Genomic DNA, 14,527 nt, shown 5'->3' with positions numbered 1-14,527 from the left:
GAAAATACACAGCCTGGGTAAGGAAAGGTATTCAGCCACGGACACAGAAATAATGACACAATCCAGGGAGTTTTCACAGATATGAAAATCAACATAACCTCCATTCAGGTAGGCAGCTCTCATTATGAAACAAACTGCAGCAATCAAACCCCGAGGAGGAAGACGCAGAGCTGTTTTACACCAAATACCAACAAAAAGCTCACCACCCAAACTTTCCGGGGACGTGAAGACGACAACACGAACCGCGCTGAGGCATCGGTTCAAAACTGAGCTGGCAGCAGGACGGAGAACAATGACACAGGAGGAGCACGAGGGATTAATTAAAACAACAAGACGAGCTAATCAGCTTATGAGCACCAAAAGGCACGGGGATGATTTGGTTTGACGGGTGAAACTAAAACTTAGTGAATTTTCATTTCCCACTGGCTTGAAACCGACACGCTGGTTGCCGAGAATCACTGTGAGAGAACGAAGCTGACAAAGGAAAAACTGAGAAACTGCAGTGAACGCGCCATCATGGGAGTCTGATACATCCCAACACATCTACCTCAGACTAATAATTTCTGAAACTTGTCATGTTTCCTTTTTGTAAAGTCAGAGAGGAGCTCATTCACCTCCGTGGTGAACTTGACACTATATTTTCAGAGAAACAGCACAAATCATGGCATCAAAAGTGAATTACATCTACAACCTCCCTGACACCATCGTCACAGAACCTCAGCGTTGAAAAGGCTTCACGATGCTTTAATAAAGTGCTTGTGTGATTTTCTAAGAGCACCTGAAATCCCCTCACTAATAGCAGAATCAGAGGGGCTATGTCTGACATTTCTTTAGTATTTTCTGACATCGACAATTTGTCAAACTATCCTTTTTCTCTCTTCACATGGCTTCCATCATTTCTGGTGATGACAACCAAGCGCAAAACCTTGAAGAGCTCCAGAAGGAGATGGTTCGACCGTCTGCTGTTTATCTCTGGGTTAATCCATCGCTACTTTTTGTGTGCTGTCATCTGAATCAGGTAGAAACGAGCCTTGAAATGCAAAGTTGTATATCTCTGCAACTTGACGAATCATGGGAGTTGTTGTCTTCACAGTTAAACAACCACCACTGGAAATTAAAATGTTCATGAGTGATTTTATTCCTGTACCTTCTGTCAAGTTTGCCGACTTTCTTCCTCACTATGACAGATCCTCTTAAGTTTCCATGAAAGTTATCGCAGCAGCAACCAATTAAAAATGCACTGTTACAATTTGCACGTTTCCTATGCATCATATAAACATTTCTGCAGTATGTGTCATATCACGCTCACATCATATGTTCATGAGTCAACTTTAGTGGTGGCGAGACTGCTTCCAAGCCAGAGACCGCTGTTCAAGACTGTGTTTCAACATTTGTACACGTGAAACAGCTTGATATTCTGTACAAGATATTGGCAATTTCAATTTGTGTTTTTTTTGTGACGAACCAGGTATCTTAAGCCGAAATATAATCTTTTCCTCACCCTAACCGAGTGGGTTGTGTGCCACAACCTCACCAACATTTATTCTGTTTATTTGGTTGCAGAACTTGACACACAATGTTGGCGGTCTTGACTTAATTGATTACAAATAAAAGCCAAACTAACTTGTGTTTTGTGTAGGGGATTACATGAACGAAGGGAGTTGAAATACATTGAACCTGGCAAAACTTTTGCTTCTTCCGGATAAAAAGCTGCCAGTTGTACCTTTAACAAAAGGACTCTAAGCCGTGGGACACCCTGTTGCTCCAAGAGAGCAGAATCATTTCAGATAAGCTATTTTTCCTCCGCTGTGCCCTGGTTTACAGACACACCTTACCTTCCTCTATGAAAACCTACAGCGAGGTGATGAGAAAAGCAGCAGTTTTGGGTCTTTCTGTGGCTCTCAGGTGGCCTCCTCCTCCTCCTCCTCCTCCTCCCCTCTCTGCTCTCTGTGGAAGCTTCTAAGCACATTTCTTCCAAGATAATAAAAACCAACACAATAAATACAGTGGAATATGGGACTCTGGCTTCTGCCCACAGCACATTTTCCTCTTTTCACCCAGCTACCTTTTCAAACTCCTGGCCCTCCTTTGCTTTAATACAACCTCAGGTGCATTTCATCAGTGCAACACAGAAGATGTTTTTTAACCTTGTCAACCCCAACGACCTGCCAACAGGTCGGTTCTTACAAATGGTGGGGAACAAATTAAGTCTTCAAAACTTAACATCAAATTGTAGGCCAAGATACCAAATATGTCGGCAAAGTTTGGTTGAAATGTGTATAAAATAATAACCTAGAATATATGTAAGATAATAATAGTAATAATATTTTGACTAATATTTTTTAGTATATCGTCCAAACAAGAGGTTAACGTGGTAATAAGTCAGATATGGCCAGAATTTTAGTTTAAAATATATATAAAAAAGAAATATTAGCAGTATGTAAAGAAACACCAGTGTTGCGGAGAGTTAGCATATGCTAACCAGCTAGCGATGATAAGCGTTACCCTCCCTAGTTTCAGTTGGAAGATATGTACCAATGGTGAGTTTGCTACTATTACTATTACTATATTTTTACACCTGTTTTCCTCACCAACAGAAAAATACAACCGTGCACCATCTGAATTCAAGGTTCTCCCTTTTACAGAACAAAGACAACCTTTACTGCCTCATGAAATAAAACTCTCTGTCCCGTCCCCATCTGCCTTGTCTTTTAGCTCTTGGAGTCATAATCCTGATCAGAGAGGCGTAAATCGCCTCCATACTGCAACTCGAGTCTTCAAACTGACCTCCGGCGGTCTCATGTTTGCTGGGAGGCAGGCTACAAGTGTTGCCAAGTGGAAAATTTTAACTATCGTACAAGAGGCTTAAAATGATTGTATTTTGGGGAAAATAAGCATCCGAGACTCAAAATCACAAGAATAAAGAGGCATAAATATGACATACCTAATCTACCCACGTGTTTTTTTAAGGTAAGCTAATGTTTCTACAATGCCTTGAAGGGGTGTCCATAAGTCCATCAGTCACAATTTACAAACTGCACCATCAAAGTCAAGCAGCGGAGAGGGAGGACCTCCGTGCTAGCAAATTAAGTTCAACATTATAGCCTATGCCAAGCATGATTGTTAGAAAGAGGTAGACAGGACAGTGTAGACTTTAACCAACCGCTAATAAGCATAAAAAAATTGCCAAATTATGGATGATTGTCAAACATCTGGCATCGTCTGGTTGTGAGGCAGGCAGACTCCTGTCAGATAATGGGGCCAACTGTGCTACTTGCAAAGGGATGCTTGTCACCAAAGAGTACAGTGATTACCTTCAAATTCTGATCATTTTCTTATATGACACCTTTAAAATGTTTGCGTCCTTCAAGTGGAATTCCTCCTGGAGTTGTGTGTCACTGTGATTGTAGCATTGGACTCAATCGTTTTTCTTTCAGAGACAGAAAATGCCAACAGAATACTTCGAGGTTGAGTGCAGCTGGAACAGAAAACTGTTGACAGTTTTGGCAGGAAAGTGGTCACAATATTATTTATATTGGCAGCCTGAATATTGGTGGTACATTGGTGTTACAAAACTACACAGGTTCAACCTCCAAATATGTTGCCGCCTGATAGAAGGATAGCAATTGTCAAAGAAGGCAATCTAAGTTGGTACAATAACAAAAACATTTGGCTCGTCGTTGTGACTATCTCACTGCTACACCTATCAGTGCACTTGAGTCTGTAAATCTTTTCTTCAACACTGCACTGCTGCCCGCTCAGAGCTGAGAACAAAGCAAACAGCTCATTAGGTTGTTGGATTTACACTCGGCCTCGTCCATTAAGGGTCAGCGCTGTGTTGAGAAGAAGGCAGTCAGCGCCGCCCAACTGTTAAACCAAACACAGGGCTCAAAGCGTTTAACAACTGGAGTTCAGCTCAGGGGTCGCATGATCTGCATGAACAGGATGTACGATGTGACACTGACAAGTTCTGTGACAGCAACCTGGAGATGATACATCATGGCTTTGTGTTTGAGTTAGTGTGTATTTAAAGAACTCAACTGTTGGCATTTTTCTTCGAATGATTAATTTATTATAACATTAAATGTTTAGGTGCTTTATGTGTGTACTTTAAAGGGACACTGCGTACACTTGGAAAACCTTTGTTAGTGGTGACAGGCCGCATTTGTGCACAAGACTGATTGCTGAAATTACAAAAATCCACAATCATATCCAGAATACTGTTACTAGTTGATCTTCCTGTGGCTAATTTGGACCATTGGGCCACTAAATTTGCCACTTGCTAATCACTCCACCAAGCTTAGCTTTGGCAACAGTTGGCTCGTTAGCCGCTACACATAATACATAATATATCAAGGATCACATTAGCTAGTGAAGGAATTTGGCAAGCTAGCCAGCTATCGACTCTGCTGCTACAAATAATGTTTGCAAGCAAGGAAGCAAAGGTTAGTCGGATAGCTGCAGGCCTTACTTGCTAGCTACGCTGCATGGATCTGGTGCTGGTCAAAACTCAACCCACCACATCACAGAGTCCAAGGTCCAAACTAACATTACTGCATAACGTGAGATATATTCTATTCTTAGCTGGCTAATGTGGGTTAACATTAGCTAGCTAGCGTTTCAAAATACCGCTCTGAGCGGATACGGTCAGCTAATACATCAGGAGTTTATCTGGCTTGTAAACTGGACTCAATTTCTCTGTTAGCTAGTGTTGCGCACCGTTAGCACTGTTAGAGAGAAGAAGATGTGTGAGTAAACGTCATTTACATTTGATTTTTCCGGATTATTCATCCCGAGTCTTCCACATAGACACCAGTGCACAAGACCGTCAAAACCAACAGAGAGGGTCGGAGAACGTCTTACGTTTATTATTTACATTCATGTATAATTTACATATTACAGTTTCAAATTTATTTTGAAGAATTAGGTCACCGTGATCTCGACTTGTTGGCCCATCTGGGCAGCACATCAACCCTTAGTGTAGTCAGATTTTGGACTTTCTGGATCCTCTAGACTTGAAGGTTGAGGCCCAGGACAAATATATCTCTGCTACCCTGCTCATCCTGCCTCTACTGTGATGTAGAAAGATGTACAAGTGGTGGAAAATGGATGGTGCCATAACCATCTTTGTTTTTTTATGCAGACCAGACATTGTAGGTGAACCACCAGCTGCTTGTCGACCCTCCACCACCTGCCCATCAGCCAGCCTCTGGACGTACATGAAGGTTGAAAAACACAAAGCTCTGTGAGATTTACCCCCAAAACGATTACGCTCACTTACAGAGCACGATGTGGTCGACGTCGGCCCTTGAATATCACCGCGATCTGTTGCAGCGTTACTGAAACATTTTCTTCTCAGCTTCCAGCAGAAGAGAGTCAGTCATTCTCATTCTGGACAGGAACAACCTCCTTCTTATTCTCATCTTCTCCCACTCACAGATACGATCTTCAAGAATCAAACAATTCTTGATAAGAATGATTTAAAGGGCTTCGCACGGAAGAAATATTCATGAATCCTGGCAGAATTCATGCAAGGGGGGGAAAAACCGTAAGAGAGCAATTTTTTCAAATACTCTCGAAGCTGACGTTGAGAAACACGAAATCTGAATCCTTTTCTTTTTTATTCCAGCTGGATTTTTTTCCACTTCCTGCGTCGGAGAGGACTTTTCTTCTTAAGACTGTAACGTAGCCTTGATCAGAATAGTAAGAAGCCCTCACACACACTCCGAGCTCCCCTGAGCCCGTCATGCAAATACATTCAGAGTGACGGCAAACAGAAAGGAAAGAAGGACGGAAGAAGCGAGCAGAGAAGAGGGAAAGTTAATAAAAAAAGGAGCAAGTGTGTAAAGGGAAGGAAGGAAGGCAAGTGCTCAGGATGAGGTAATACTGCTGATGAAATCCAGGCAGCTATGACAAGAAACACGCAGTGATGAAGAGGGGGGTGAACAGAGACGGAGGGAAAAAACAGAGAGGGAGGAGAGAAGAAAGAGGCAGAACACAGCAGGGAACTAATCGAATTTACATGTTGAAGATGTGACGAATTGCGCCAGCGTATACCTGTTCCTCTTATGCAAGACTAAACTTGTCCAAAGCCGAAAGAAACAGAAAGACCTGATTGAAGCGGATGCTTAACACTGAAGGAACAACATGGAAGATTTAGAAGAAACTCAATGAAAGAACCTCAACAGAAGCGCCGGACGCCATGAGCTTTAATGAGACATTATCAGCAACGTACTCCGACCGCAATACCAGGCTTGGATGTTACAGTTTATCTATATAAAAGTCCGGAGACAAAGAGTCCCATTGTCCTTCATATTTCGGAGTCAGTGCCGCCCTTGAAACTTCCTCTACAGACCAGACTGCTACCTGTGTGCTGACGAATACTGACGATGATGTTTGGAGGCTTTAAGTTTCCCCAGACTTGTTCCCGTCCCAGTGCGAGTGCAGACGGTCGGTACACTCTGTGCTCGACAGCCTCGGCATACTGTCCGTGATGTCTGCAGCTTGAGGAGACTCGTCAAGGCCGTTGCAAAGTGCACAACGGCTAAAACCCTTCTACCATCTTGGTGGCGCCGGATTCCGTCTTACTACCGGCTAATCCGAAAAACGGGTAAAGAGGAGGAGTGTGGACCACCTGTACATCATAAGTTGATGATATTTAGAGACAGACCTTCTGGAGGAATAAACCCCCAGAGTCAAATCAGATTCTGCTCCGGTCCGGAGACGATTACAGACGGGAGGAGAGCTCAGGCTTTCAATTGGTGGATTTACCATCACTCCTGTTTATCAACCTAACTGCAGCAGAGATCCACACAGGGGGAAGTTGGTTGTCGGCTGCCGACTGGAGCTGAAGGGGAAATGTAGTTTCAAAACGTTACAGAGAGGAGAGGGGAAGGAGAAGAGAGAGAACCGGAGCCTCTGGTGAGTGCTGAATTCACTGAGAGTTGACCTGACGTGTGCTGTTGCTCGCTAACGTTAGCTCGCGGCTAGTGTGCGGTAAAGTAAACTGGCTGTTCTTTTGGCAGATTAACACTGTATGAGTAACGATGATAACAACAGTGGTCGAGACATTTGAATGAAGAATTCCTTCATGTTATATCTTCAACATGGTGTCTTACAGGGATGGAACTTGAGGAACTTCAAGAGAAGCAGGAAGCAGCACAAACCCAGATGGACTCAGTAGGATAAAGTTATTTATTTGCAAAGAAACCTCCACACCTCATAAACTTGACGAGGCTGCCGTGAGGTTTACTTCATCTCAGCAGGGAAATGCACCGATTGTGGTCGTGGAAAGACGTTTATTTACTTGGTGTTTCCAGTGTTTAAACCCTGTGGGTCATCCTCTGTCACACGAGCTTCTCCTCGCGTCCTTCTGCAGCTCGGACAGATGATCGCACACACACACACACACACACACACACACCAGAGTCATTTACCACACACGTTGCAAAACCAAATACAAAACGGTGTGTGTTTGTTTGAAAGCTGGTGATAGAGTCGCCGTGTGTGACGATGTGTGTGTTCTCGTCTTTCTGTCAGAGCTGCAGAGACATGAGGAGAAACTGTGTGTGTGTGTGTGTGTGTGTGTGTGTGTGTTTCCCAGGTTCCCACCCCAGTTTCCCCACTCGGCTGTTTAGTTTGGCCCGTCTCTGATCACAGCAGAATAAACAGCCGCGTTCACTTCGATTCTTCTATATCACATTTGGCTCAGAGCCTCGCCGTCTCTCTCTGTCTCTCTCTCTGCTCCCTCATTTTCAGTTTTAATCATCTTTATCCTCGAGAACCTCTTCATTATGTAAGGCTGTTAAACTGTAAAATTATTGTATAATTAGTTGTCTGTTGGTGTAAATAAACAGCGGTGGCTTCTGGGTCTCCTTCCGGTGGAAAAATGGTCTGACGCAGTTTTTTTCTGTTTGTGAGCTTCCTGCTCGGCTGTTTGTTTGTTTGTTTGATTCACTCCTATTTTGAGAAGTATTTATTTTCCCTCCAGCATCACGAACCCAGCGGAGGTAAATGCATCCAAAATGTGTTTGCAAATTAAAAGCTCGTGAAGAAATATAAACAGCTTTTAGAAATTTCGTTAATCCATTAAATTTCATGCCTCAAACCTACAAAGACTCTAGCTTTATGTTGCTTCTCAGCAGTTGTGTGCACAAGGGGGGGGGGGGGGGGCAGGGGGAGCGGTCGCCCCCCCCCCCCCCCCTCGTGGCCCAATTGTTGAAAAACGCGCGCTAAAATGCCCTCCTGGGAGCCAAAAAGTGTGCTAAAGTGCCCTCTTGGTTGGCAAAACACACTTAACTGCCCCCTTGGCTGGTTAAAACATGATAAACTGCACTCTTGGGTTGCAAAAACACATGCTAAAGTGCCCTCTTGGGAGCCAAAATGCACGCTAAAGTGCCCTCTTTGGTGGCAAAAACGCGTGCTAAAGTGCCCTTATTTTCGCCCCTGCCCTTCAAAAAGTCTGTGCACGCCACTGCTTCTCAGTACAGTACAGAAAATCGGTGAAAGACCAACCCGAAAAGAAACTACCAATCACAGCCGAGCTTCATGATCAAACTCGCCTCTCTTCAGGCGCAAATGTTAATCACATTTCTTTACAGTATTTATTTGAAAATCTACAGAAAGTGAACAATGTTTGTCCTACGAGCTCAGACAGGGTGTGGATTTGAAGTAGTTCAGCCCGACCAGACGTCTCACCGCTGGATTAAACTCAGATTAGCGTCCGACCGTGACGTTTAAGTTCCTGTCATATCGGTGATGAGTCTGTCCAGGCGTGGACGAAAGAGTTTACAGAGTGCGCCTGGCACCGTCTGTGTTTGGATTATCATCGCCTTCGAGGTTTGAATGGGAGACCATATTTGGGCCGTGAGTTATGACAACTTATTAACAGAGGAGTAAATATTAGGACGGCGCTGATGAAGGAGGGATGGACAGCAGACGCTCCTGTGGAGGAGAGACGGAGAGGCGATGAAAGAAAAGGCGGAGGACGAACAGCAGGAGGCAGGAACGAGGATTAGAGCGGCGATCCTCGAGGGTCGTGTTCACACTGCAGCTGGAGACTTCGTCACTCCTCAGGAGAGACGCAAATCCAGCTCAGGTCAGTCAGGAGTGAATAACGTCCACGTCTGTGATGGCGTGTTGACGAGCATCTGCACAGCTGGAGAGAAAAGTATGACCACACATACGACACATGTGTCGTATGTATGTTCAGGAGGTCGTAACCTCTGTTCCTCAGTCCGATAGTGACCAAAACACTTTACTTAAAAACTACACAGTCAGGAGGAAATCACATTCTGAGGCTGATGGTGTCCTGAAACTACCTCAACCCAACATAATGGAGCCACAGCAGAAGTTGCCTTAAAGAAAAACGACTTCATTTGTTTTCCGAATACGTTGATTGTGAACCCGGTGAGTGAAATATTACAGCTGATAGAAATCGATCCTGCTAATTTAACTTCTTCGATTGTGTGTTTTGTTGGCGATTTGAAAAAATGACTGCTTTAAAATCCAAGTACATTAGGTACATTTTGAGGTACTTTCCTGCAGTATTAAGTACATTTAATATCAGATTCTTTCAGACTTTCATGAACTATGAGACAGTTTATCACAACCAAGCAGCGACCAGCTCAACTGAAGTAATGGAGCCGACGTAAAAAGTGCCTTTAAGGACAAATGACTTCATCTGATCTCCTGATAAGCTCATTTTGAACCTGGTGAGTGAAATATTACAGCTTTGCAACACCAATTAGATGCTGGTTCATTTCTAGATGAAGGTTTGGCTTTCAATATCTAAATTTCACTCCTTAAAAAAAAGATCCTATTTGTTTTAAGAGTCGGTATTTGAGGCTCATTTCCAACTCGCCAAAAACTGACACATCGGTTTGACTCACCAGCACCGTTCTATGAGGTGCAGGTTGATTGACAGTGGACCAAACCATTGTGAGGATTATGGAGGGGGGAAAACAATCTTTAATCTTACTGAGGTTCTTCCTAGTAAGCAGGTTTCCGAACCCCCTGTGATTTCCACCTATGATTCTTTCAAATAGGACCTTTAAATCAAGTTTCATTGGTGAATTGGACAACTAATGATTTGATAATAAAGATGTAAAAGACTTTATATCGGTATGATATGATGTCAAATCTATTTGATGATTAACCGTCACATTTATCTTTTTTATGTTTAACTTTCTCACTTCTGATGTGACGTATTCTCATGATTTACACAGTTAAAGCAGTCAGCTGTGAGCTCGTTGGCCGGTTGAGCTTCTGGTTCAAGTTTAATTTGATGGAATTCACATATAATATTTATTGGAAAATTGCGATATAAACAAAATAGATATAGAAATATATCCATGTCAGCATTCCAGCAGACGTAGCTGCATTTTCTTTGTCGGCGATTTGATGAATTCATCGTGTTTCAGCTTTGACGGGGTCTCAAACGCAGTCGTGGTTGCACACTCAAATTACTGTCTTTTTGCATCTTTCATGCAATTCTTAAAAAAGTAGGTAAAATGTTATAAATCTATGTAAAGTAGAGACATTAGATGTGACTCTAAAAAAAAAGATCCTCTCTTTTTTCTGTCCGCTGTGTAAATGTGTGAGGGTGCTGCAGGATTAAGCGGCACAGGATTGCATAATCCATTCTCAGCCAATCAGAGCGCACGGCTGCTCTACCGTCATATATTGATTTAATCCACACACACACACACACACACAAAGATGTAAGCGTACACACAGCTGGAGTCGGGTATCAGCTCTCACAGAAAAAGCAGAACCAGCTGTCTGAATTAAACACACACACACTGTTCCCACACATAAACACTCACAGAGCTGCGCACACACACACACACACACACACACACACACAGGTAGTCAAAGAATCAGAGGTTGTTCCTGGAGGTTTAGGAAGCGTCACTGAGAGTCTGGACGTTAACGTGCAGCAGACGGATTATTCAACTCTCAACTCTTTTTCAGCGTTTGACTGAAAAAAGCCGTTTGAGTTCTGCAGCGTCGTGACTGAAAGACTCTCGGCTCAGAAACCTGCCGCACCGCTCGGGCAGCCGTCTGACACTTCCATGTATTTATACTGCTACTCTGTGTGTGTGTGTGTGTGTGGGTGTGTGTGTGTGTGTGTGTGTGGGTGTTTGATTTCAGTGGGTTTTTACAGTCAAACACGATTACTCGTCGTCAGAGTTCAGCTGCGAGGAGTCAGAACACGCCGTGCTTCATCTTTCATCAGCATCTCCTTCAATCATTGGGTCGTTACGCTATGACGTGTGTTCAGGGTCACGATGGACGCACCAGTAATCAGTCATGCTGTGATTGGAGGAGAGAATGTGTCAGTGTGCGCTTTTAATTATTCATTTGTAAGCTATTTATTATCCTTTATTCTTTATAATGCCCTCAATCTTTCTCAATCCGTTCTTAATCCCTCCGATGTGTTGTCGTCTTCTTATCGTCCTTCATTGATTTTATTATATTATTTATCTCTATGTTTGAATTACTTTTCTCTTTCTTTGCCTGATTTATGACTCATATTGTCTTTTTGTGTTTTTACATTTCTTCTTGTTTGAACTCACCTCAGACGAGGTTTCCTTGTGTTTATTCTGTTATATTGTTTTCCCGATTTTTCTGCTTTTGCCTGTTTGTCAAAGCCATTTGTAAACTCTGTTTCTTAAAGTTGCTATATAAATACAGTTTCTTTATTATTGAAGTGGGTGGTAAGATGCTGAAGAATGCTCTACAGGTCCTCAAAGCGATAAGCACAAACTAAAAGTGAGTGCCGTTGCTCGCCAACACACAGAAAATGCGCAGTAAAGTTATCTGACGGTTTGAGGTGAATAAACACAAATAATCCTGCACACAAACTCACTTTGCTGTTGCTGAACGCAACGTTAAACCAACAACTCTACTGATGAAAATCTACTTGACAAATGTTCAGAGATAAAGTTTGAAAGTTTCCGTTGAGTTTTGTTTGCTGATTTCCTTCCTCAGACTGACTCTAAAGTTATAACGACATTTCTTTGGTGGGGAACGTCATCGGTAACATTTGGGATGAGGTTAGCACGCCTGTTAGCATACCCAATGAAAAGACAAAGACTATAAAACCTGGTCAACATGTTCTCGCTCTGTCCACGTGAAAATAAAGACGCAGGCTGTCAAGCGCACGCCAAAGCAACCGGTCACCATGAACATGACCTCAAACAACAGAGACAAGCAAACGTTTTCCACAAGTTCCGTTTTCAGCGACGTGAGATGGCGTTAACGTGTGTGCGGAAGGTCAAACGCGTGGAAAAAGCTTTGTTTTAAGAACTACCTGAGTATGTGTGGGGCCTGAAATCACACCTCAGTGCCAACATATATGATAAAAACACACTTCCTCCATTTTGGTTCAATCGACGCATCACAGGACGATTTAATATCCGGACCGAGCTGAAGAACAACAAAGCTCGGTGGTTTGAATCAAACCACGCTGATTTCGTTCACATGAACTGAAGGTCTCAAACAGCAGGAACACACTTCAGCTTTTTTGTTTTTCGTTTCACCACCTGTCGCTCACCCGGACACACACCCTGCAGCTTCAGTGCGACCGCAGCTCTGCGTGTCTATTAAAACCTGCTGTGTGCTAACAGCGGTAACACACTGCCAGACGCCTGCTGATCCCGACGAGCGCTGAGACCTTCTCGCCCTCTCTGGATCTGATGAGGAGAAAAGACTTAACGGTTCTCGGAGCGGAGCTCACGCTGAGGTTCCTGGAAGTTCGGACCCAAAGACTCAAGTTTAGCACCCCCGATTATCAACATGTGAGTCGGCCTGGTGGTGTGCAACAAGCACTGGGAAACAGAAAGCCATGATCATTCACTGGAGCTGCTTTGAGACTATATGATGGACAGAAACAAACAGGAGCTGACCAGAACATACTGACAGATACTGAAGAGAACTTTTGATTAAGATGAACAACCCCCCCAACAAACAGCAATGATCTTATCCTTCTAACAACTAAGGGCTGCGCAGCTGAAGCAGGAACTCCTAACATGTTTCTTTAATGCAATTAACAAGGCTCGAACATCTACAGCTGTATGTTTAATCTCTGACAGCAGCAGAGATTAAACAACACTGGCATGTTCCAACAAACAGTCTCCACCTTTTTAAACATCCAACAAAAGCCACAAAAGAGTCGAATTCTGTCTCAATGAAAAAAAAAGTGACTCATACTCAGGGTTAAAAAGTAAAATTCAGTCATGCGCCTTAACTTAAAAACAAATCACTCTCTTGGTGACTCTTGGTCACAAACCCAACCACCCAGACTTGGATTCTTCTGGTGCTTTATACATTTTGTGAAGTGACACCAGAGGGGCAACGACAGGCTGGTAGTGACAATATCTTAACCTCATCTTGCACCTACACTATCACTTTCCTAAATCATGCTGAGTTGCAGGAAACACGCCAAAGATGCTGCTGCAGCCTGCGTCAACTCCCCGCCACACGCTGCCAACCAGCTGAAGAATCTACATCCACATCACATCCCGACTCACCCCACAGCCGCCGCTCCCTCACGCCCCTCCAGAACACATCCCAAGCCTTGTTGGTGGAGTCTTTCACGTGCTCGCTGAAGGACCTCCGCAGTGAAGGTTTTACCGCCATATTCCCACAAGCGTTCAACAGTTACATATTCCCGCGGAAAACAAAAAAAGGGACCTGCTCTTCTGGAGAGTTTCTAGCCCATGTGGACAAGCGTTCGCTCCGTCATGCCTCATGCAGAGGGTGTGTTTGACTTAAGAGTTCAGCAAAGTGAGGGAGGAGGAGGAGGAGGAGGAGGAGGAGGAAGAGGAGGCGGGGGGGGGGGCTGACACTTGATGCAAAAAGTCTGCATGTAATTTGTGAAACACCCCGGTCCTCTCCCTCCACACAAAGTTCAGTGTGTGTGTGTGTGTGTGTGTGTGTGTGAGGAGCAGTTTATGGGGATGAATAAACTATGATGGCGTGTGAGTGTGTGTCTCTGTGTGATGTCAAGAGGATGAATGTGTATAGAGTGTGTGTGTGTGTGTGTTTGTGTGTGTGTGTGTTTGTGTGCGGGAAGTTGAAGGATTTGGCCGGCCCGTAGAGAGGAAATGACATCTAACCTGGGTTAAAGACATCAGCAGTACACGCACATGGAAACAGACGCAGAGTCGCATTATAAACACACAACCTCAAATTCTTTCTCACACACACACACACGCACACACACACAGCTGTTGACATGCAACTTCTTTCAGTCCCACTGAATCCAGGAAAAAGTTTGAGACTCGACTTCACAGACCCTGCGAGCGAACACCGTCACGTCTCAGGCGTTGGGGGCTTCCTGCGTCACCTCACAGCTCACATCAGATCAAATCAGTTTTATTTATAGAGCCAAAAATCACAATGACATTGCCTCAGTAGGTTTTACAATCTGCGCAGTGAACAAGGAAAAAACTCGCCATATTATGAGAAAATGATGGACGGAACCTCAGGAGGAGCCATGGAGGAGGATCCCTCTCCCAGG

General features: G+C 43.8%; 1 protein-coding gene across 1 annotated transcript in view; it reads right to left on the bottom strand.

Annotated features, from left to right (window-relative positions):
- Window positions 1–13,728, bottom strand: part of LOC115594764 (rho GTPase-activating protein 7-like) — a 117,726-nt gene extending 103,998 nt beyond the window's left edge. The window contains exon 1 of the mRNA XM_030439012.1: window positions 13,536–13,728. Coding sequence (XP_030294872.1) covers window positions 13,536–13,644 — 109 coding nt within the window. The 5' untranslated portion in view covers window positions 13,645–13,728. The remainder of the gene's footprint in view (window positions 1–13,535) is intronic.
- Between the last annotated feature and the right edge of the window lie 799 nt (window positions 13,729–14,527).

The sequence above is a fragment of the Sparus aurata genome, chromosome 13, assembly GCF_900880675.1.
Source record: "Sparus aurata chromosome 13, fSpaAur1.1, whole genome shotgun sequence".
In the NCBI taxonomy this organism is placed as follows: Eukaryota; Metazoa; Chordata; class Actinopteri; order Spariformes; family Sparidae; genus Sparus; species Sparus aurata.
The sequence above is the reverse complement of the archived record's forward strand: the minus strand, read 5'-3'. Positions and strand labels throughout refer to the sequence as shown.